General features: G+C 45.9%; 1 protein-coding gene across 4 annotated transcripts in view; it reads left to right on the forward strand.

The window, feature by feature from the left end:
* The window catches only part of SBF2 (SET binding factor 2), a 254,030-nt gene that overhangs the window by 143,223 nt on the left and 86,284 nt on the right, over positions 1 to 24,523 (forward strand). For all 4 annotated transcript variants that reach the window (XM_069738854.1, XM_069738853.1, XM_069738856.1 and 1 more), the window contains exons 13-16: positions 641 to 742; positions 2,117 to 2,321; positions 3,352 to 3,461; positions 13,748 to 13,897. In XM_069738854.1, coding sequence (XP_069594955.1) covers positions 641 to 742; positions 2,117 to 2,321; positions 3,352 to 3,461; positions 13,748 to 13,897 — 567 coding nt within the window. The remainder of the gene's footprint in view (positions 1 to 640; positions 743 to 2,116; positions 2,322 to 3,351; positions 3,462 to 13,747; positions 13,898 to 24,523) is intronic.

The following is a 24,523-nucleotide window of genomic DNA, read 5'->3' on the forward strand; positions in this document are numbered from 1 at the left end:
GACTTATAGCACAGTATGGAGGAAGAAAATGCAGGATGAAAGCTAAGAATCAAAATAGAGTCTGCGTTACATGGAAATAAGTGCACTGTATGTAAGAGTGGAGGGTGCCATTAAAGAGGCACTCCTGTTTTATTTTCTCCTATAAATACCCTTATACTCCAGTTACATTCAAAGCTGCATTCAGATCGACACACCATCCCGAATTGCATACTGTACGGCACAGCTTTGCATGTGACAGTATATTTTGCACATTAGACCACAACACAATGTTTTATGTGGACACGAAACGTCAAGCTCTGCAGAACGAATATGAAACCAGCAGAATTAAGAATGCCGCTCTGGATGTGACTGCAATATCAGATCTGGTTCTAGATCAATAAGAAAAAAAAATAGTTATTCCACTTTACATCTAGATTCATCCTGTAAATCTATAGTGTGGGACTAGTGACAGGATAAATAAAAAAACGAAAGAGCGGAGTGCTACTGAATCTATTCTCCTCGATGGTGGTCACTACTCTACGTCTATATAAACTCTCGGCAGCATCTTCCTGTAGGGTGCAGCCATTATTGTGCCTCGATATACGACCTGTGATGTGTCGCTGCCGTCTCTGAATTCTCGAGTCTCGTCTTTTTTGCGCAGTTGGTTTCCTTCGAAGTGGAAAGAATTAAAGAAGAAGAAAACTGCAACGCTCAGGAGACGCTGAAGCGAGTGAAGGAGCTAGCGGAGCAACTCTTCAAAAATGTAAGAATCCCATCTCCTTTGCTTTCTATTACCGGTGCCACAATTGTATCCACAAAGTGGCGGGCAGGGGCTGGAAAGATCTTATAAGCCCCTCTCCCTGCCAGCTCTCAGATGGCAATTTTTGCCATTTTCACCCTTTACCGCACCGCGTGATACTTGTTTCGATGCGCCCAACCGTCATCCTTTTTTTTTTTTTTTTTGTTTAGTGCCATTTTTGGCTTCTGGCCGGATGTGTCCGAGTGCTTGTTAATCCCCGCACAATCCAGCCATTACGAATACATCAACATATACAGCGCAGACCAGTAACCGAGTGTTTGTTTTACTTCTCAGGAATGTTCTGATCTGTGAGAGCCGAGCTCCCCGCGTCCTTCATACACTGCACTCCGTAATGGATGCTAGTCAGACCCTGAGCCATAAATCATCCATTGCCTTTATTATCTGTGCAGAAATATTCAGACTATTGCCCTACAATATCGGAAGCAGTAAATCTAAGAAACGCGACTGGCAGGATCTGCAGAACTTGCTGGGACATTCATTAGTCACGTCTTATTACAGTCCAAAATCCGACTATCTGATATATATGGGGGTCTCCCAAATCCCTTCCGGTAGATGGAATCTCATCGTCCCGATCCTTATGTTTTCAGGGGAGATAGTCGGCAACCAGTGGAAACACATGAGCTGAATGTTCGTGTGCTGTTGTTATTGGGCCTTTATCCCCTATGAGGCTACGTGCTCCGTTTATGATGATTGGGCAGAGAAAACGTCCTTTAAAAAAATGTAATAAACCTTTTGTGGTGGTCCTCGGCTTCTTCTAGTGGTCCTCGGCTTCTGATATCTGTTCTTTCCTTTTAATATCTGTTCTGTCCTCGGCTTGTGATGGCGGTCCTCGCTTGTGACGGCGGTCCTCGCTTGTGACGGCGGTCCTCGCTTGTGACTCAGTGGTTAGTACTGTATTGTATATAGGGAGCACGGCGACTCAGTGGTTAGTACTGTATATAGGGAGCAGGGTGACTCAGTGGTTAGTACGACGGCGGTCCTCGGCTTGTGACTGCGGTCCTCGCTTGTGACGGCGGTCCTCGCTTGTGATGGCGGTCCTCGCTTGTGACTCAGTGGTTAGTACTGTATATAGGGAGCACGGCGACTCAGTGGTTAGTACTGTATATAGGGAGCAGGGTGACTCAGTGGTTAGTACGACGGCGGTCCCCGGCTTGCGACGGCGGTCCCCGGCTTGTGACGGCGGTCCCCGGCTTGTGACGGCGGTCCCCGGCTTGTGACGGCGGTCCCCGGCTTCTGACATCTGTTGCGGATGCCCCGTGGTAGGAGATTCAGCATCCACTCCAGTAATGATGGACATGCCTTTACGCTTTTCCGCAGGAGAACCCAAACCCCCACATGGCATTCCAGAAAGTCCCAAGACCGACGGAGGGATCCCACTTGCGAGTCCACGTCCTGCCCTTCCCGAAGATCAACGACCTCAAAGTCCAGGATCTAATCCAAGAGGGAGTCAGTAAAAACCAGAGCTCCACGCTGGCGGCTCGGATGGAGAAAAGGTGCATCGTTCCTGCAGGTTCCCCCGTTGGTGAGTGCTTCCCACTATCTGGTCTTGGAATCATTTCTCAGCTGCAGAGATCACTCTCCTGGGCTGATATTTTGTTACAGTGTACCAGTGCAGGTAAAATGTATCCTCCTGAAGTGCGTCTATGATTGTCTACACTGGCTACAAGCTATCCCAGGCAGTAGGTTGTGCAGCTTTTTAGCCTCTGAATATAACCGATCTGTTCCATTTCACTGACGGTAAAAAGGGGTTATCCACAAAATATGAAGCGATACCTCAAAATTGGGCGCAGGATCCGGGAAACTTTGGGTGGCTTTGCACAGCCTCGAATGGAGCGGAGGTGCACATACAAACGCCATTCATTGTCTATGGGATTGCCGGAGGAAGCCGAAGCGCCCACCTCTATGGATGGGGAATAACCGCTTAATAATTGCAAAGAATAGAAGCATAAAAAAATGCCTGTCATATAATAAATGTCCAGTCGGATTAAGGACAAGCGATCCCGTACGGCCGGTTCATGTGTGCCGTAAACGTGTCCAGGACTGGTTGGCAGCGCTCGGAGCGTCGTCCGTCAGGCCGCGGGCTGTAATTCCCTCTCCTCTACGAGACGCTCAGAAGCGGGGAGCTCCTCTGCTTTATACTGAGGTTTGTGGTTTGGCTCCCAGGAGTCATTAACAGGGAACCATAAAATCCTAACGAACTACATACCGGGCCTGTAAGTCTACTGCTGCTAACCTCCTCGGCACCAGCGCACAGGAGATGCCGGTCACCGAGCGCCATTATACGGGGCGATGGGTTATCGGCGCCTGCAAAGTGGTGTAAAGGGACAAAACGTCACTGATTTTGCAGCGTTGTCATTTAGGAGAAGCCACACCAGCGCGTTTCGAGCCACTTGGCATTTCTGGGGCACAGATGGGTAGTATTGTCCGAGCTCTGGTCTCTCTGTGTGTTCTGGTTACCGGCTCTCACAATGCACCGTAATCCCTCCGCTTGTGTCCCGCCATGTCGTCCCGCAGCTTTCATTATTGCTCCCTGACTTTCTCTCTTTGCTCAGTCTCCATAGTGGACAAATCCAGCACCGTGTTCAACAGCGCCCGGAGGCTGGAAGTTGTGCGAAATTGCATCTCCTATATATTCGAGAACAAAATACTGGAAACCGAAAAGGTAATTTTACTTTCACACGGATTTCTATAAAGAACAGTGATGATGCAGAATGGATGATCTGTAGTAATCGTATTGATATTCTGCTTCCACATCTTCCTCAGAGCATTGTCTTATAGTTTATATGTACAATGAAAGGGTATTCCCATCTCCAAAATCTCATGCCAATATGAAGTCTGTGTAATTAATAATAAAATTAGTAAATACCTGCAATTTGAAATGTTGTATAGTTCTTCTGATTAGCTATGTCTTCATGTTCAGGCATTGCAATACCTTAGTTATCCAAGGTTACAACCAGTGATATAGTAACAATTAGCTAGTTGCTAATGGACGTAACCATTGATACTTAAGGTCCTACAATGCCTGCATACGAGGAACGAGACATAGCTAACCAGAAGAACTACACTGGATTTCTAATTGGGAGGTGTTCGCTAGTATTGTTATTATTACACCTAATACATGTTGGGATAGTATGTTGGAGATTGGAATACCCCGTTAAGTTACTTAAAGGCTGTCTGTCACCCCAAAGCTCAAATGGAACCACTTAAAGTCATGTAGGGGACTTGGCCCCTATAAAAATCACCCTTGTGTTGTAGATTTCACTACTTTAATTTTACATAGAAATGGTTCTATTTCTTATGCGAGGGAGCTCAGGTTCACTCTTGGTTCCTCCCCTCCCCCACAATTAGAGTTATCTACATTTCACCGTAGCTTGATTAACAGATCTCGCTTGCCTCAAGTGAGCGCTGCTTGACTAGAATCCCTGACCTTGCGTGTGCGTGCAGACAGTGACTCCAGTGAGCACACCGTGTCCGTGCAGGTACGCTGTCATCAGCTCCTCTTGTCTGCAGCGGCCGCTTGCTGCTCACAGTAACAGGCAGGGTGCACACAAGAGAAGGGGGATGGAGTACACCCTCACTGACGCTGTGTGCGCTTGTGCTTGCTGGGTTCCTGCAGCGATCGTGCACGGCCGGATACCGTAATCTAGTTCAGTCAGTGCCATTCAAGGAGCCTCATTCGTGTGTGGAATAAGATGAGGTTACGTAAAACTGAAGTATTGAAACCTGTACTGCAGGTATGATTTATACAGGGGCCAAGAGTAGACCCATATATTACTGGATAAGTGGTTTCATTTGCGTTTTGGGGTTGACAACCTCCATTTAAACAGCAGAGTCACTGTGTACATACATTACATTACTGATCCTGGAGTTACAACCTGTATTATACTCCAGAGCTGTACTCACTATTCTGCTGGTGCAGTCACTGTGTACATACATTACTGATCCTGAGTTACATCCTGTATTATACCCCAGAGCTGCACTCACGATTCTGCTGGTGCAGTCACTGTGTACATACATTACTGATCCTGAGTTACACCCTGTATTATACCCCAGAGCTGTACTCACTATTCTGCTGGTACAGTCGCTGTGTACATACATTACATTACTGATCCTGGAGTTACAACCTGTATTATACTCCAGAGCTGTACTCACTATTCTGCTGGTGCAGTCACTGTGTACATACATTACTGATCCTGAGTTACATCCTGTATTATACCCCAGAGCTGCACTCACGATTCTGCTGGTGCAGTCACTGTGTACATACATTACTGATCCTGAGTTACACCCTGTATTATACCCCAGAGCTGTACTCACTATTCTGCTGGTGCAGTCACTGTGTACATACATTACATTACTGATCCTGAGTTACACCCTGTATTATACCCCAGAGCTGTACTCACTATTCTGCTGGTGCAGTCACTGTGTACATACATTACATTACTGATCCTGGAGTTACAACCTGTATTATACTCCAGAGCTGCACTCACTATTCTGCTGGTGCAGTCACTGTGTACATACATTACTGATCCTGTACTGATCCTGAGTTACATCCTGTATTATACTTCAGAGCTGCACTCACTATTCTGCTGGTGCAGTCACTGAGTGCATACATTACATTACTGATCCTGTACTGATCTTGAGTTACATCCTGTATTATACCCCAGAGCTGCGCTCACTATTCTGCTGGAGCAGTTGCTGTGTACATACATTACATTACTGATCCTGTACTGATCCTGAGTTACATCCTGTATTATACCCCAGAGCTGCACTCACTGTTCTGCTGGAGCAGTTGCTGTGTACATACAATATTATTATTATTATTATTACTGATCCTGAGTTACATCCTGTATTATACCCCAGAGCTGTGCTCACTATTCTGCTGGAACAGTTGCTGTGTACATACATTACTGATCCTGAGCTGCATCCTGTATTATACCCCAGAGCTACGCTCACTATTCTGCTGGTGCAGTCACTGTGTACATTACATTACTGATCCTGAGTTACACCCTGTATTATACTCCAGAGCTGCACTCACTATTCTGCTGGTGCAGTCACTGTGTACATACATTACATTACTGATCCTGAGTTACATCCTGCATTATACCCCAGAGCTGCACTCACTATTCTGCTGGTGCAGTCACTGTGTACGTACATTACTGATCCTGAGTTACATCCTGTATTATGCTCCAGAGCTGCACTCACTATTCTGCTGGTGCAGTCGCTGTGTACATACATTACATTACTGATCCTGAGTTACATCCTGTATTATACTCCAGAGCTGCACTCACTATTCTGCTGGTACAGTCACTGTGTACATACATTACATTACTGATCCTGAGTTATATCCTGTATTATACTCCAGAGCTGCGCTCACTATTCTGCTGGTGCAGTCACTGTGTACATACATTACTGATCCTGAGTTACATCCTGTATTATACCCCAGAGCTGCACTCACTATTCTGCTGGTGCAGTCACTGTGTACATACATTACATTACTGATCCTGAGTTACATCCTGTATTATACTCCAGAGCTGCGCTCACTATTCTGCTGGTGCAGTCACTGTGTACATACATTACATTACTGATCCTGAGTTACATCCTGTATTATACTCCAGAGCTGCACTCACTATTCTGCTGGTGGAGTCACTGTGTACATACATTACATTACTGATCCTGAGTTACATCCTGTATTATACTCCAGAGCTGCACTCACTATTCTGCTGGTGCAGTCACTGTGTACATACATTTCATTACTGATCCTGAGTTACATCCTGTATTATACTCCAGAGCTGCACTCACTATTCTGCTGGTGCAGTCACTGTGTACATACATTACATTACTGATCCTGAGTTACCACCTGTATTATACTCCAGAGCTGCACTCACTATTCTGCTGGTGCAGTCACTGTGTACATACATTACATTACTGATCCTGAGTAACATCCTGTATTATACTCCAGAGCTGCACTCACTATTCTGCTGGTGCAGTCACTGTGTACATACATTACATTACTGATCCTGAGTTACCACCTGTATTATACTCCAGAGCTGCACTCACTATTCTGCTGGTGCAGTCACTGTGTACATACATTACATTACTGATCCTGAGTTACATCCTGTATTATACTCCAGAGCTGCACTCACTATTCTGCTGGTGCAGTCACTGTGTACATACATTACATTACTGATCCTGAGTTACCACCTGTATTATACTCCAGAGCTGCACTCACTATTCTGCTGGTGCAGTCACTGTGTACATACATTACATTACTGATCCTGAGTTACATCCTGTATTATACTCCAGAGCTGCACTCACTATTCTGCTGGTGCAGTCACTGTGTACATACATTACATTACTGATCCTGAGTTACATCGTGTATTATACTCCAGAGCTGCACTCACTATTCTGCTGGTGCAGTCACTGTGTACATACATTACATTACTGATCCTGAGCTACATCCTGTATTATACTCCAGAGCTGCACTCACTATTCTGCTGGTGCAGTCACTGTGTACATACATTACATTACTGATCCTGAGTTACATCCTGTATTATACTCCAGAGCTGCACTCACTATTCTGCTGGTGCAGTCACTATGTACACACATTACATTACTGATCCTGAGTTACATCCAGCATTATACTCCAGAGCTGCACTCACTATTCTGCTGGTGCAGTCACTGTGTACATACATTACATTACTGATCCTGAGTTACATCCTGTATTATACTCCAGAGCTGCACTCACTATTCTGCTGGTGCAGTCACTGTGTACACACATTACATTACTGATCCTGAGTTACATCCTGTATTATACTCCAGAGCTGCACTCACTATTCTGCTGGTGCAGTCACTGTGTACATACATTACTGATCCTGAGTTACATCCTGTATTATACTCCAGAGCTGCGCTCACTATTCTGCTGGTGGTCCCGGTTGTCACCCTGGTCTCCTGGGCTGCTGTCCTCGTGCAGCGATCATGCAGGGAGCCGGGGACATATCCTTATATAATTAGGAGGATTTACCGTTCAGGTGTCTGGTAGAGTTGGGTGATGTCCCGTGTGGGGCTGACGATGTCTGTCACTCACATTCCTCGTTCTGCGCAGTGTCGGTGACCCGTTCCTCGGCGCTTCTAGTGAGGTTTTTTTTCATAATTGTACATTAGAGGAGTCAGCTGAGCGCCGGGCGTCCGTCCAGGGCCGCGCGATTGATGCTCTGCGCTGGTGTGATGTCGGGCCGCTCCTCGGCGATATTCCTGGAATGTGTCGTTTCTGCGATCTGCTGCCAGCTGTCTCATATCATCTCGTCTGTCACTTCATACAATAGACATCAAAAATCCAACAGCACAAACTTGTTTTCAAGGCGACCGCCGTCTATTTTGTGTGTCGGAAACTATGTGACTCTGTATAGTCTGTGTCCGAGGACGGCAACCTCCGGCTGATTGGCGAGTGATGCGTCACTACAACTCCCAGCATTCCTTGCATGTTTTGGAGCTTGAAACAAGTGATTTGGCATCAGAGCTTATAGAGCACCTCCGCCTATCAGCTGGTTTCACATTTATTATGTGTTATTCTCTAGTCCAGACCTGGGCACATTGGGGCCCATGGGGCACATTGGGGTCCGTGGGGCACATTGGGGTCCGCGGGCCACATCCAGCCCTCGGGCTGTTTCAGCGGCTCCGCACCGTGACAGCCAAGGGGCTGAAACAGCACCGTGCCCTCCCACACCCGCCGTCCATCCCCCGCTGCTCGCCGTCACCACTCTCCGCATCCTCTGGATGCTGATAACCGTGTATACATTGGTGAGGATGGCGCCGCTGCCTCCATCTTTCACCAATCAGTGTGTGATACCGCAGTTGTGATAATGTCACTTCACCATGTTGCACCGGAGAGAGCAGAGCGCAAAGGGAACGGGAGCGAGGTCGTGGCGGCTATGTGGGGCACATGCTGTATATAACAGGCTATGTGAGGCTCGTACTGTACATAGAAGGGCTATGGGGGGTCAAACTTTACATGGAGGGCTATGTGGGGGGTCATAATTCACATAGGGGGCTATGTGGGTCATATGCTTTATATAAGTGGCTATATTGGGAACATGCTGCATATACAAGTGGCTATGTGGGGTACATGATGTTTATGTAACAGGTTATTTGGGGCTGATACTGTATATTAGAGGCTGTGTAAGGCTCCTGCTGTACACGGAGGTTATGGGGGGTCATACTCTACATACGGGAGCTATGCGGGTCATATGTGGGGCACGTGCTGTATATAAGAGGCTATGTGGAGCACATGCTGTATATAAGAGGCTGTGGGGTACATGCTGCATACAAGAGGCTATGTGGGGGCTCATTGTATATGGGGGCTATATGTGTGACATGCTGTACATAAGAGGCTACATGGGGCACATTCTGTACATTAAATGCTATGTGGGGCTCATTCATACTATACATAGGAGGCTGTGAGGGCTCATACGGTATATAGGAGGCTATGCAGAGGCTCATACTGTATAAGGCGCTATGTGGGGGCTCATACTGTATATAGGAGGCTATGTGACAGTTCATATTGTGTATAGGAGGCTATGTAGAGGCTTATACTATATACGAGTGAGGCTATATGGGGTTCATAATGTATATAACAGGCTATGCGGGGGCTCATACTGTGTATAGGAGGCTGAGTGGGCACTCATACTGTATATAGGAGGCTATGCGGGCATTCATACTGTATAGGAGGCTATGTGGGCACTCATACTATATATAGGAGGCTATGCGGGAGCTTATAATGTATTTACAAGGCATTGTGAGAGCTCATAATGTATAAAGGAGACTATGCAGGTGCTTATACTGTGTATAGGAGGCTGTGTGGGCACTCATACTGTATATAGGAGGCTATGCGTGCATTCATACTGTATATAGGAAGCTTTGCGGGCATTGATACTGTATATAGGAGGCTTGTGGGCATTGATACTATGTATAGGAGGCTATGCGGGCATTCATACTATGTACAGGAGGCTATGCGGACATTGATACTATGTATAGGAGGCTATGCGGGCATTCATACTATGTATAGGAGGCTATGCGGGCATTCATACTATGTATAGGAGGCTATGCGGGCATTCATACTATGTATAGGAGGCTATGCGGGCATTCATACTATGTATAGGAGGCTATGCGGGCATTCATACTATGTATAGGAGGCTATGCGGGCATTCATACTATTTATAGGAGGCTATGCGGGCATTGATACTATGTATAGAAGGCTATGCGGGCATTCATACTATGTATAGGAGGCTATGCGGGCATTGATACTATGTATAGGAGGCTATGCGGGCATTCATACTATGTATAGGAGGCTATGCGGGCATTCATACTATGTATAGGAGGCTATGCGGGCATTCATACTATGTATAGGAGGCTATGCGGGCATTCATACTATGTATAGGAGGCTATGTGGGCATTCATACTATGTATAGGAGGCTATGCGGGCATTCATACTATGTATAGGAGGCTATGCGGGCATTGATACTATGTATAGGAGGCTATGCGGGCATTGATACTATGTATAGGAGGCTATGCGGGCATTGATACTATGTATAGGAGGCTATGCGGGCATTGATACTATGTATAGAAGGCTATGCGGGCATTGATACTATGTATAGGAGGCTATGCGGGCATTGATACTATGTATAGGAGGCTATGCGGGCATTCATACTATGTATAGGAGGCTATGCGGGCATTCATACTGTGTATAGGAGGCTATGCGGGCATTCATACTATGTATAGGAGGCTATGCGGGCATTCATACTATGTATAGGAGGCTATGCGGGCATTCATACTATGTATAGGAGGCTATGCGGGCAATCATACTATGTATAGGAGGCTATGCGGGCATTGATACTATGTATAGAAGGCTATGCGGGCATTCATACTGTGTATAGGAAGCAGTGTGGGCACTCATACTGTATATATGAGGCTATGCGGGCACTCATACTGTACATAGGAGACAATTTGGGAGCTTATAATGTATTTACGAGGCTTTGTGGGAGCTCATACTGTATATAGGAGACTATGCAGGGGCTTATACTGTGTACAGTGAGGCTATGCAGGGGCTCATACTGTATAATAAGCTACGCGGGCGGGAGTTCATACTTTGTGTACAATGCTATGTGGGGGCTCATGCTGTATATAGCAGGCCATGTGGGGGCTCATATATATATATATATATATATATATATATTTGAGAGAGAGAGGCTATGAGGGGGCTCGTACTGTATATTCAGAGGGCTTTGTGGTGGTCACACTGTATATAAGTGCTGTGTTTGGGCTCATGCTGTTTATAGGGGGCTGTGTGGGGGCTCATATTGTATAATAGGAGCTGTGTAGGGGCTCATACTGTATATTGAGGCTTATACTGTGTGTGTGGAGGCTTATACTGTGTGTGTGTGTGTGTGGGGGCTTATACTGTGTGTGTGGGGGCTTATACTGTGTGTGTGGGGGCTTATACTGTGTGTGTGGGGGCTTATACTGTGTGTGGGGGCTTATACTGTGTGTGGGGGCTTATACTGTGTGTGGGGGCTTATACTGTGTGTGGGGGGCTTATACTGTGTGTGGGGGGCTTATACTGTGTGTGTGGGGGGCTTATACTGTGTGTGTGGGGGGATAATACTGTGTGGGGGGGGGGCTTATACTGTGTGTGGGGGGCTTATACTGTGTGTGTGAGGGCTTATACTGTGTGTGTGGGGCTTATACTGTGTGTGTGGGGGCTTATACTGTGTGTGTGAGGGCTTATACTGTGTGTGGGGGGGTTTATACTGTGTGTGTGGGGGCTTATACTGTGTGTGTGGGTGGGCTTATACTGTGTGTGTGGGGGCTTATACTGTGTGTGTGGGTGGGCTTATACTGTGTGTGTGGGGGCTTATACTGTGTGTGGGGGCTTATACTGTGTGTGGGGGCTTATACTGTGTGTGGGGGGGACTTATACTGTGTGTGGGGGGGACTTATACTGTGTGTGGGGGGCTTATACTGTGTGTGGGGGGGCTTATACTGTGTGTGGGGGGGGCTTATACTGTGTGTGTGGGGGCTTATACTGTGTGTGTGGGGGCTTATACTGTGTGTGGGGGCTTATACTGTGTGTGTGGGGGCTTATACTGTGTGTGTGGGGGCTTATACTGTGTGTGTGGTGGCTTATACTGTGTGTGTGGGGGCTTATACTGTGTGTGGGGGGGCTTATACTGTGTGTGTGGGGGCTTATACTGTGTGTGTGGGGGCTTATACTGTGTGTGGGGGGGCTTATACTGTGTGTGTGGTGGCTTATACTGTGTGTGTGGGGGCTTATACTGTGTGTGGGGGGGCTTATACTGTGTGTGTGGGGGCTTATACTGTGTGTGTGGTGGCTTATACTGTGTGTGTGGGGGCTTATACTGTGTGTGGGGGTTTATACTGTGTGTGGGTGGGCTTATACTGTGTGGGGGGCTTATACTGTGTGTTGGTGTGTGGGGGCTTATACTGTGTGTGGGGGCTTATACTGTGTGTGTGGGGGCTTATACTGTGTGTGTGGGGGCTTATACTGTGTGTGTGGTGGCTTATACTGTGTGTGTGGGGGCTTATACTGTGTGTGGGGGGGCTTATACTGTGTGTGTGGGGGGCTTATACTGTGTGTGGGGGGGCTTATACTGTGTGTGTGGGGGCTTATACTGTGTGTGTGGTGGCTTATACTGTGTGTGTGGGGGCTTATACTGTGTGTGGGGGTTTATACTGTGTGTGGGTGGGCTTATACTGTGTGGGGGGCTTATACTGTGTGGGGGGCTTATACTGTGTGTTGGTGTGTGGGGGCTTATACTGTGTGTGGGGGCTTATACTGTGTGTGTGGGGGCTTATACTGTGTGTGTGGGGGCTTATACTGTGTGTGTGGGGGCTTATACTGTGTGTGTGGTGGCTTATACTGTGTGTGGGGGCTTATACTGTGTGTGGGGGGGCTTATACTGTGTGTGTGGGGGCTTATACTGTGTGTGGGGGGGCTTATACTGTGTGTGTGGTGGCTTATACTGTGTGTGTGGGGGCTTATACTGTGTGTGGGGGTTTATACTGTGTGTGGGTGGGCTTATACTGTGTGGGGGGCTTATACTGTGTGTGGGTGTGTGGGGGCTTATACTGTGTGTGGGGGCTTATACTGTGTGTGTGGGGGGCTTATACTGTGTGTGGGGGCTCATACTTTATAATGGGGGCTGTGGAGGCTTATACTATATATAGGGGGATGTCTGCATTCTTAATTCTGCTCAATATTTAGTGATATCAATAATATTGATTATAATTCATGTTAATATAACTATTGATCAGAATTAATTACAGCTAATTGGTTCGGCCCTCCACATCAGTAACGATATCTCATGTGACCCCCTGGGAAAATTACTCACCTCTCCTCTAGTCACTTTTAATACTGCATTTACAATTTTGTCTCTTGTTCTACACTTTATTATTAGATCTTTTATGTGTAAGTACGGAGTGACTCTGTGAGCTCTCGCAGTGCAATATATACTTTATATTAATACATATTTTATTAACAGGAAGTCAGCAGAATTCTGATTGCAGCTCTGGATGTGATGGCGGTATAACACACTTAAGATGAACAAAAAGTCACACATTGCTCAGTCTCGGCTTTTAAATGCAGCTGTAAAGCGGCCTCAGATCAGGTGCCTGGTTCCGCGCTAATGATGGGACCTGCTCCGCACAGACATGGTGGTTTTATCCTGGAATGGTTGGATTACTTTTTCCTGAGTGATTTGCTCTCTCTCCCGTGTAAACATTTGCCTTCTGTTATCAGCCGCCGCATTGAGGGCTCCGGATCTGCAGATATTTTGCGCGTTTCCTCTCGTCTCGCCAATTCTCGCCAGGACATATTTCCTTTCCTTGCAGTAATGAAGTGTTATTCTCATGTAACAGCCCCCTTGTCTTTCCCAGACGCTGCCCGCCGCGCTCCGTGCACTGAAGGGGAAGGCTGCGAGACAGTGTCTGACGGAGGAGCTCGGCCACCACGTGAAGGAGAACAGGACCATCCTCAACCATCAGCAGTTCGATTACATCGTGCGAATGATGAACTGCGCCCTGCAGGTAATGGCGGCCCGCTGCGCCCTCCTCCGTCACCACGGATCTGATACTGACAGCCCGGTACATTGTGAACCTACATACAGTAGTAAAAGCGGCAGTCGCATTCAGAGCTGCATTTCTACTTCTATTAAAGGGGTTTTTCCAAAATGGCATCTTATCCCAGACTCCGTTCTCTACAGTCTAGACTGGAGCGGCGGTGTCCGTGCTCGACCTACGATCCTTCATTGTCTACAGGACTGTCGGGGAGAGCAGAGTGCAGCACCCCACTGTTTTCTGCATTCCTATAGAGGTGAATAGAGCGGCATTCGAGCATGCACACCTCCACTTCGTTCAGTTCTCGGGATCGCTGGGACCCCTAGAAATCCACAAGTTATCGCCTGTCCTATGGATAAAGGAAAGCCCTTTAATCATAGAAGGTCCGTTATCTGTACAGAACACGGTGTGATGAGCCGAGCCTGGGGGGAGAGCGGTCAGGAACAAACATGGGGCTGACACCTACTACTAGTGTTTGGGGGTCCATTTACACAAGTAGAGCCGTGTAACAGAAGACTGAAGGGACAAAACTGCGCCTAAGGCTATGTTCACACGTTGCTTTTTTTCTGCAGGCAAAATCTGCTTTCGTGGAAGGAAAGAGGTTTTACTGTGTTTTTTTTTCGTGCAGATTGTGTGTCATTTGTCTACAGCACATGTTTAATAAAGTTGGTTTTATTCACCAAGAACGCATGGTTGCAGGTTTTTTTTTTTTCTCGTTGCTTTCCATGGTGATAAAAATGCTGAAGCAATCGACAGGCTTTTCCAATGCTGTGTGTCCATAAAGATTTCTTTAATCTGATAACTTTTGCTGGTGCTGTAGAAAAACGGCTTTTAATTTGCATTTTAAAAAAAAGGAGCAAAAATGCAACATGTGAATGTAGCCAAACCGTGCAGGTCCATGTGCCTATCTGGGTCTATGGAAAGCGGAGTGGCTTCTGCCTATAGATCCAGGAACGATGCAGCTGCCATCAGTTTCCCCGTCTGTTCCCCTCTCTGCCACTTTTACACCTTTGGTAGCTGTTGTCCAAATCCCCCTGGACTCCCCCATACACTGGAGCGCTCCCTTGGTTCGGGATCAGACATGGCAGAGCCTTCACTCCCCCCGACGTCATCAATCGGGACCCCCAGACACAAAAGACTGTCAGACGGACCCGTCTATATAGGCTTGCTCTGCTGACATTAGTCTTCTGTGCATGGGGGGGGCCTTTAATTACTCTTAGATTTATGGCTGTTTATTAACCCCGTCCAGGGCCACATGCGGGGAGGGGGCTTTTCATGCCGCACATTTTTCTCCTATGCTGGGAACATTACTGGTGATGTTTACCATCTGTAATAAGTGTTTACTGGGAGAGAGGACATCACCGCCTCCGTCGCGCGCTCCAGAGATAAGCGGCTATCTGCTCCTCTGATCGGCCTTTGTTAGGATAACCCCCCCACACCCCTCCCATAAGGGACAGATCCCCTTCATAAAAGGAACCGCAAGTTGAAATAAAATGTTATCATTTATACGGCGATAATTAGCGAATAACTCTGCAAATACCAACGCCTTATCCTCCAGTCTAATCCGGAGCTGCAATTATAGTTCTGCCGACTGCTGCTTGGTATCTGGTAAAGGTTTAATCTCCACTAATGAATTGTGACGAAGCCATCGCCCACGTCAGCAGGACTTGGCTAATTCAATGGACTTCGATTCTCCATAGTCGTCTTTGTGGCCCAAACCCGATCCTTCTCGCCGAGAAGAGAGATAAATGACCAGCGCAACATTTGTCTCTTGCGCTGATACATTTTACCTGCACTGATACATTGCAGCAAACATCCAGTACCCTTGAGTATTTTTCTGTGTCATGTCGCTGTCACTCCGGATTCCAGGAATGTGTCACGTAAAGCCCACGTCTCGCGCCGAGCCCCTCGCCATGAACACGCACCCCCAACATCTGCCTGTCAATAACCCTCTACTAAAAGTGTGAATTGTAGCAACGGGCGAGCTGACAGCCCCCGCCATCCGATCCGCCCGTCCCTCTAATCCTCCAATCCAGAAAGTCTGATAGTCCAGAAGGTGGGATCAGCCAGTGATAAAACTCCTCTGGTTAATAATGGGACCTCAGATGATTCTGTGGGGGGTGAGTTTAATTTTAGGGGGGATCTTCCTATGCCCAGTAAATATATATAGTGAGGGATCTCCGGCAGTCCTGTAGATGATGCTTAGAGCGGAGGACCGAGAGTGGGCACCTCTGCTCCCTATAAGGTGGTCGGACCCCCGGTGATCAGTAGGTTGTCCTCTATGGATTGGGAATAATTTAGCATTTCAATAGTGATGATTATTTTTAGACCTCCCTTTCCCTCCCGCAGCTGATCAGTAGGGACAGAACCAAGAAACCCTTATATACCTGGACCCCAGAAACCCTGACGCTGCAGAACCTCTTCCCTCACCAATCAATAATGAACATAGCGCTATTTATAAATCACTGCACAATATAACATAGTAACATAGTAACATAGTTAGTAAGGCCGAAAAAAGACATTTGTCCATCCAGTTCAGCCTATATTCCATCATAATAAATCCCCAGATCTACGTCCTTCTACAGAACCTAATAATTGTATGATACAATATTGTTCTGCTCCAGGAAGACATCCAGGCCTCTCTTGAACCCCTCGACTGAGTTCGCCATCACCACCTCCTCAGGCAAGCAATTCCAGATTCTCACTGCCCTAACAGTAAAGAATCCTCTTCTATGTTGGTGGAAAAACCTTCTCTCCTCCAGACGCAAAGAATGCCCCCTTGTGCCCGTCACCTTCCTTGGTATAAACAGATCCTCAGCGAGATATTTGTATTGTCCCCTTATATACTTATACATGGTTATTAGATCGCCCCTCAGTCGTCTTTTTTCTAGACTAAATAATCCTAATTTCGCTAATCTATCTGGGTATTGTAGTTCTCCCATCCCCTTTATTAATTTTGTTGCCCTCCTTTGTACTCTCTCTAGTTCCATTATATCCTTCCTGAGCACCGGTGCCCAAAACTGGACACAGTACTCCATGTGCGGTCTAACTAGGGATTTGTACAGAGGCAGTATAATGCTCTCATCATGTGTATCCAGACCTCTTTTAATGCACCCCATGATCCTGTTTGCCTTGGCAGCTGCTGCCTGGCACTGGCTGCTCCAGGTAAGTTTATCATTAACTAGGATCCCCAAGTCCTTCTCCCTGTCAGATTTACCCAGTGGTTTCCCGTTCAGTGTGTAATGGTGATATTGATTCCCTCTTCCCATGTGTATAACCTTACATTTATCATTGTTAAACCTCATCTGCCACCTTTCAGCCCAAGTTTCCAACTTATCCAGATCCATCTGTAGCAGAATACTATCTTCTCTTGTATTAACTGCTTTACATAGTTTTGTATCATCTGCAAATATCGATATTTTACTGTGTAAACCTTCTACCAGATCATTAATGAATATGTTGAAGAGAACAGGTCCCAATACTGACCCCTGCGGTACCCCACTGGTCACAGCGACCCAGTTAGAGACTATACCATTTATAACCACCCTCTGCTTTCTATCACTAAGCCAGTTACTAACCCATTTACACACATTTTCCCCCAGACCAAGCATTCTCATTTTGTGTACCAACCTCTTGTGCGGCACGGTATCAAACGCTTTGGAAAAATCGAGATATACCACGTCCAATGACTCACCGTGGTCCAGTCTATAGCTTACCTCTTCATAAAAACTGATTAGATTGGTTTGACAGGAGCGATTTCTCATAAACCCATGCTGATATGGAGTTAAACAGTTATTCTCATTGAGATAATCCAGAATAACATCCCTCAGAAACCCTTCAAATATTTTACCAACAATAGAGGTTAGACTTACTGGCCTATAATTTCCAGGTTCACTTTTAGAGCCCTTTTTGAATATTGGCACCACATTTGCTATGCGCCAGTCCTGCGGAACAGACCCTGTCGCTATAGAGTCACTAAAAATAAGAAATAATGGTTTATCTATTACATTACTTAGTTCTCTTAGTACTCGTGGGTGTATGCCATCCGGACCTGGAGATTTATCTATTTTAATCTTATTTAGCCGGTTTCGCACCTCTTCTTGGGTTAGATTGGTGACCCTTAATATAGGGTTTTCATTGTTTCTTGGGATTTCACCTAGCATTTCATTTTCCACCGTGAATACCGTGGAGAAGAAGGTGTTTAATATGTTAGCTTTTTCCTCGTCATCTACAACCATTCTTTCCTCACTATTTTTTAAGGGGCCTACATTTTCAGTTTTTATTCTTTTACTATTGATATAGTTGAAGAACAGTTTGGGATTAGTTTTACTCTCCTTAGCAATGTGCTTCTCTGTTTCCTTTTTGGCAGCTTTAATTAGTTTTTTAGATAAAGTATTTTTCTCCCTATAGTTTTTTAGAGCTTCAGTGGTGCCATCCTGCTTTAGTAGTGCAAATGCTTTCTTTTTACTGTTAATTGCCTGCCTTACTTCTTTGTTTAGCCACATTGGGTTTTTCCTATTTCTAGTCCTTTTATTCCCACAAGGTATAAACCGCTTACACTGCCTATTTAGGATGTTCTTAAACATTTCCCATTTATTATCTGTATTCTCATTTCTGAGGATATTGTCCCAGTCTACCAGATTAAGGGCATCTCTAAGCTGTTCAAACTTTGCCTTCCTAAAGTTCAATGTTTTTGTGACTCCCTGACAAGTCCCCCTAGTGAAAGACAGGTGAAACTGCACAATATTGTGGTCGCTATTTCCTAAATGCCCAACCACCTGCAGATTTGTTATTCTGTCAGGTCTATTAGATAGTATTAGGTCTAAAAGTGCTGCTCCTCTGGTTGGATTCTGCACCAATTGTGAAAGATAATTTTTCTTGGTTATTAGCAGAAACCTGTTGCCTTTATGGGTTTCACAGGTTTCTGTTTCCCAGTTAATATCCGGGTAGTTAAAGTCCCCCATAACCAGGACCTCATTATGGGTTGCAGCTTCATCTATCTGCTTTAGAAGTAGACTTTCCATGGTTTCTGTTATATTTGGGGGTTTGTAACAGACCCCAATGAGAATTTTGTTACCATTTTTCCCTCCATGAATTTCAACCCATATGGACTCGACATCCTCATTCCCTTCGCTAATATCCTCCCTTAAAGTGGACTTTAGACAAGACTTTACATAGAGACAAACCCCTCCTCCTCTCCGATTTTTACGATCCTTTCTAAACAGACTGTAACCCTGTAAGTTAACTGCCCAGTCATAGCTTTCATCTAACCATGTCTCGGTTATTCCCACTATGTCAAAGTTACCTGTAGATATTTCTGCTTCTAGTTCTTCCATCTTGTTTGTCAGGCTTCTGGCGTTTGCGAGCATGCAGTTTAGAGGATTTTGTTTTGTTCCAATCTCCTCACTGTGGATTGTTTTAGAAATGTTCTTACCTCCCTTCTGAGTATGTTTTCCTGGGTCGTCTTTGTTCGAGTCTAATGTTTTTCTTCCCGTCCCCTCTTCTTCTAGTTTAACGCCCTCCTGATGAGTGTAGCGAGTCTTCTGGCGAATGTGTGTTTCCCAGGTTTGTTGAGGTGTAGTCCGTCTCTGGCGAGGAGTCCATCGTACAAGTAATTCACACCGTGGTCCAGGAATCCGAATCCTTGTTGTCTGCACCATCGTCTTAGCCAGTTGTTTGCATCAAGGATCCTGTTCCATCTCCTGGTGCCATGCCCATCTACTGGAAGGATAGAAGAAAAAACTACCTGTGCATCCAGTTCCTTTACTTTCTTCCCCAACTCTTCAAAGTCCTTGCAGATTGTCGGTAGGTCCTTCCTTGCCGTGTCATTGGTGCCAACATGTATCAGAAGAAATGGGTGGACGTCCTTGGAGCTGAAGAGCTTTGGTATCCTATCGGTCACATCCTTGATCATCGCACCTGGAAGGCAGCATACTTCTCTTGCAGTTATGTCCGATATGGTGCTGTTATTGGCGGTTGGAGCACATATATGGTTATTGGCTGGAGCACATATATGGTGCTGTTATTGGCGGTCTGTGGTCTCCAGATCGGACATGTGTAATAGTATTTATTTATCCCGGTCCTTATGACTTTGGAAGGGGAAGGGGGGTCTCGGCATTTTTACGACGGTCCGCAGCCCCGCATTGCTCTATATTTAGCCGTGACTCAATATAGCGGATGATCTGCTCGCTCCGGTTTGCACTTTATGGCGGCTTCATTTATTTAGTGCTAATAGGCGAGATTCCTCGGCTTCCTGAAAGTGTAAGAACGGCCGTAAAAATCAGCCCGGAGCCTCCTGCCGACTCCACATTTCCTGCTCCCGCCCAGCGTTTTTAATAATGTGCGGGAGGGCGAACCTCTTATATAAAGTCCTGTTTGTTACAGTGTATCAGTGCAGGTGAAAAGCCCCAGTCTGGAGTTATGTTCCCTGCATCGATCCATTTGTAGAGATTTGTGCTACTGCCTTTTGCTCACAGAGGATTGTCTACACTGATACATTGTAACAAATCCTCTGGTATAAGAAGTATTCGCTCTGTCCAGGGTTTTTTTTTTTGTTTAGCCTCTTTCTACTTCTTCACTGACAGCAAGCAAAGATCTTGAAACGGCAAGGAATTAAAACACAGAACTCCACTTAAGTTGTAAATCCTGGTATTCGCCGTTTGCAACTTTTGCAAATCTGGACTCAACATTTCAGAAGGATTTATGGTTAAAGGAAGCAAGAAAATGGCAGAAATGTCACATTCTGAATTTTTTGCATCGTGTTAATTAAGAATTGTTCTCCAAAGTCTGATAGAAAGTTTTACAACTTTTTTTATGCATCTTATTTATTAAGAGTATAAATTTAAAAAAAAAACAGAATAAAATAAGTTAAATCGGTAAAATCACCACGGTTAAAACAGACATACTCCAAAATGTAGCTATATACAAAAAAAAAACACGAGTACAAAAACATCCATATAAAATATCTTACATATTTTATTAAGTATTTATATAAGATATCAAATGCAGAATATTACTACAAAAAATTAAATGGACAACGGTTATCACAGTGAAGGACCCAAACAAAGATCTGACACTATTTCAAATGTATAAGGAACGGGAATACAAAGACCATAATAATCCCCATAATGCAATATTATTAAATAAATATATCAATATAGCAGCACTGTCACAGTTCTAGAAAATAAATATAATGCTGTGGGTTTAATTAGGGTTAAAAAAAAGTATTGCTACCATAGCTCTAACCCCATATACACCCAAACCATATCTAATATAAGTCTAGTACAGAGAAAAAGATCTCACCCAAATAGGTCCTTGTAGATGGTCGGACCACGCAGCCCCGACGCGCGTTTTGCGTGGGCGAGTGTTGCGCCAAAGTTTGTTAGAAAGTTTTACAACTTTTTACTGTACTTTCCGTAAAACCGATAACCACTCATCCCTTTAACTCCACCAGGGTCCGATCCGACTGTAAAAATGTGAAGTATGGCCCAACATCCCGCGATGAAATCCTGTAAAAATTACTACTGTCCAAGGAAATTGTTTGCAAAGCCCTCCTAGCCGCTGCTATGTTGGGGGTGATTATCTCGGCGAGGTATCGGGATTGATTCCGGCTCTTGCCTCCGTACAAACCTCTGTAATGAGAAGCATTCGCTGTCGTGTTTGGTAACTCGTCCTAATGCGAGGCAGACATCTCACAGTCTGGAGCGCTTTATGTGTCTGCACCGGCGGTGTGCCGGGAGCGTCCTATCTGAGATGCCTCTCCGGAGCACCGGCCAGCCGCCCTTGCCCTAATGTGGAACAGCTTGCCAAAAATGGCCGACACAACCCTACGTGCATCAGGGTCAGATATCTGAGAATTATACAGCTTTCCCAGCGTCCTGAATGGCAGATATCACTAGTCAGGTCACTATAGAACTGCCAAACTAGGCATATTTGCCATTCAGGACTCTAGGAAGCTTGATGACAGCAGGTGTAGTCACCATTACAGCTGCCAGAGGGTCTGGTACCCAGCATTTCTTATACCCTGCATTGCATCTATTCTCTAGTTCTATTAAAACACATTTTCCACTCGTGTCTAATTAGAAAGCTGGGTGGATATTACATTCTGGACTGTGGGAAAGCTGGGTTTAAAATCGGTATGACAGGCATTTCTGCTCTCACAGGGTTTATAACAGCTTTCCATGAATCCTGCATTGCTTATTTGCTTGTTGGGCATCTGAGAATGTGAGGGAGACCATCAGCATGACTGCCGCCCTGACAGCTTCCGGATTACACAGCGACGGTGATACGTCGTCATTGAGGAGTCCGGGTGAGCTGGGCTACTGCCATTTTTAGGTTAGATTTCGCCATTATAGGCAGTCTCGTGGCGGTATAATACACACCGTCTGGCCGTACAATGTAGTGGCAGCACAGATGTCACATTTTTCTGTGGATTTCTGCAATGGGTGACGCAGCGATTACTCAGCACATTCTGACAGTCGGGCGAGAGATGATGGAATTTATTTGCCGCGACACCTGCGCTGTAATGAGGAGTAGTGTTAACGAGGAGACGACATGGCCGCTGCTGATGGTTAAAGCTCGAACAAAGTTCCTGCAAAAGAAACCCCACTGTGAGACTAAAGGGTCCGAAGGGGAAGTGGGGGGAGACCTGGCATCTCAGCCATTTCCTCCGAAGATTACAGACACGCTTTTCTGATCTTTATAAGCAGGGGCCCCATGACAAACACGCATGGCATCCCGATATAAGAAGAGTCAGATGTGTCCGCAGACGAGGGAGAGTCGTATTCTACGGCTGCAGTAGACTCCATTGTCACCCGAGCGTCGCATCGACATCAGAAGGAGTGAAAGCTCATACATCCAATGCAAAACGCGTCATGCTTTGTGGTGGGAAGAAAAAAAAAACTATTACACACATCTTATATTTATCAACCATTACAATGTTACCCGGGTAAATGATAGACCTACAATAGTTTGATCCTTGAACATGAAGGTCATCAATATCAATTGTCACCATCATCTTTCTTGTCAATTGTCAGTTACCAATGTCATGGATTGTCATTATCACTTGTCTCCCTCCTCATCTCTGTTGTCACTAATTCTCACTTTCCTCCTAATTGTGAATATCCTCGTTGTTACCGCTATTGTCATCAATTGTCTCCATCCTCATCAGTCAAGTGTCACTGTCATCTGACCTCCTCTTTGGTCTCCCACCTATTCAGTTGTCATAGTGTCATTATCATCTTCCTTATCAGTTATCAGCCTTATCTTTATCTCCATCTTCAAAGGTCATCATCATCTTTGTCGTCAATTATTACCTGATGTCACTGATGAGGATGGTGGTTAGTTGATGGCACTGATGAGGATGGTGGTTAGTTGATGGCACTGATGAGGATGGTGGTTAGTTGATGGCACTGATGAGGATGGTAGCTACTTGATGACACTGATGAGGATGGTTGTTACTTGATGACACTGATGGGAATGGTCGCTACTTGATGGCACTGATGGGGATGGTCGTTACTTGATGACACTGATGGGGATGGTCGCTACTTGATGACACTGATGAGGATGGTAGCTACTTGATGACACTGATGAGGATGGTCGTTACTTGATGACACTGATGGGAATGGTCGCTACTTGATGGCACTGATGGGGATGGTCATTACTTGATGGCACTGATGAGGATGGTAGCTACTTGATGACACTGATGAGGATGGTTGTTACTTGATGACACTGATGGGAATGGTCGCTACTTGATGGCACTGATGGGGATGGTCGCTACTTGATGACACTGATGAGGATGGTAGCTACTTGATGACACTGATGAGGATGGTCGTTACTTGATGACACTGATGGGAATGGTCGCTACTTGATGGCACTGATGGGGATGGTCGCTACTTGATGGCACTGATGGGGATGGTCATTACTTGAAGGCACTGATGGGGATGGTCGTTACTTGATGACACTGATGGGGATGGTCATTACTTGAAGGCACTGATGGGGATGGTCGCTACTTGATGGCACCGATGGGGATGGTCGTTACTTGATGGCAGGCACTGATGAGGATGGTAGCTACTTGATGGCACTGATGGGGATGGTCGTTACTTGATGACACTGATGGGAATGGTCGCTACTTGATGGCACCGATGGGGATGGTCGTTACTTGATGGCAGGCACTGATGAGGATGGTAGCTACTTGATGGCACTGATGGGGATGGTCGCTACTTGATGGCACTGATGGGGATGGTCATTACTTGAAGGCACTGATGGGGATGGTCGTTACTTGATGACACTGATGGGAATGGTCGCTACTTGATGGCACCGATGGGGATGGTCGTTACTTGATGGCAGGCACTGATGAGGATGGTAGCTACTTGATGGCACTGATGGGGATGGTCGCTACTTGATGGCACTGATGGGAATGGTCGCTACTTGATGGCACCGATGGGGATGGTCGTTACTTGATGGCAGGCACTGATGAGGATGGTCGCTACTTGATGGCACTGATGGGGATGATCGCTACTTGATGGCACTGATGGGGATGGTCGTTACTTGATGGCACTGATGGGGATGGTCGCTACTTGATGGCACTGATGGGGA

This window comes from Ranitomeya imitator, chromosome 9 (genome assembly GCF_032444005.1).
Source record: "Ranitomeya imitator isolate aRanImi1 chromosome 9, aRanImi1.pri, whole genome shotgun sequence".
In the NCBI taxonomy this organism is placed as follows: Eukaryota; Metazoa; Chordata; class Amphibia; order Anura; family Dendrobatidae; genus Ranitomeya; species Ranitomeya imitator.